Source organism: Plasmopara halstedii (assembly GCF_900000015.1).
Source record: "Plasmopara halstedii genome assembly, contig: Scaffold_94, whole genome shotgun sequence".
NCBI lineage: Eukaryota > Oomycota > Peronosporomycetes > Peronosporales > Peronosporaceae > Plasmopara > Plasmopara halstedii.
In genome coordinates this window covers 1-950 of record NW_020187015.1, presented here as the reverse complement: position 1 = coordinate 950, position 950 = coordinate 1, and the positions used below count along the sequence as shown (strand labels likewise).

Sequence of the window (950 nt, the reverse complement as noted above, 5' to 3'; positions counted from 1 at the left end):
GCCCTTTACGGTCTTCTATAAAATCCACGTTTCATACGATCGATAATAATGTAGTATCGAATTGGTTAATACTTTATTTAAAACAATTGCTATACTTACAAATAGATGACTATCCTACTTTTTACCGATTTTAATCAATCACATCATTTAAAATTATGGCGTCATCCTCATCTTTTAACGCGACGTTAGCCGTGCTCTTAGCTGCCAAGTATTGTCGTCAATATCCTCTCTTTCGATGGCGTGAAGAAGCTTTTCCATCTATAGGTCGACGTGCTGAAAAGTATTATTTTCGTGTCGATATGCTGAATTTACACCAAGAAAAGAGCGGCGAGATGTTATTCATGTTACTCCCATCTCAATTAAGTTTACTTGATTTTCAAAAAGGGACTACTCTCTATCGACTCAAAGCGCTGCTTGTTACGCTAAAGGTGTGACATTCTTATGATATTGATCTTCAAGTCATGAACATTATAATGACTAGAATTTGTTCAACTGCTATTTGTCGTAGCATCCGTACATACTTCCAATCTTGGACATGTATTATTCAAAAGATAAACAAGATTTACTTTTTGTACAGCCTTTTGTACCCACTGGTAGTCTTAAAGATTATATCTATCGTGTGAATGATCCAAGTCAACCATTTAATGTGAAGTATCATCCAGAGAATGCTCGTCCTTTACCATTTGACGAGATTGCCAAGTTTTCAAGACAGATTCTTGAAGCTTTGAATGGATTGCGATCGAAAGGAATTATGTACGATCATTTGAAGTCAACAAATGTTGTGATTGATGAGGGAAATGCAAGATTGACGGATTTGTACTTGCCGCTGCTAGCGATTGATCGGTATAACGAGAGTCGTATACTTACAGTGAGTCTTGAAGAGCAAATGGACATTGATTTGTTGCTCTTTGGACATCTTTTGTACGAGATGGCGACAGGCATGGAATTAT

The 950-nt window shown here is 36.8% G+C and overlaps 1 protein-coding gene across 1 annotated transcript; it reads left to right on the top strand.

Annotated features, from left to right (window-relative positions):
- Positions 1-155: 155 nt before the first annotated feature.
- PHALS_14496 (uncharacterized protein) lies at positions 156-593 on the top strand (the record flags this gene model as incomplete). Its single annotated transcript, XM_024726915.1, has 2 exons — positions 156-428; positions 509-593. Coding segments are annotated over 2 exons (358 nt in total), but the record flags the coding sequence as incomplete, so codon positions are not given.
- Between the last annotated feature and the right edge of the window lie 357 nt (positions 594-950).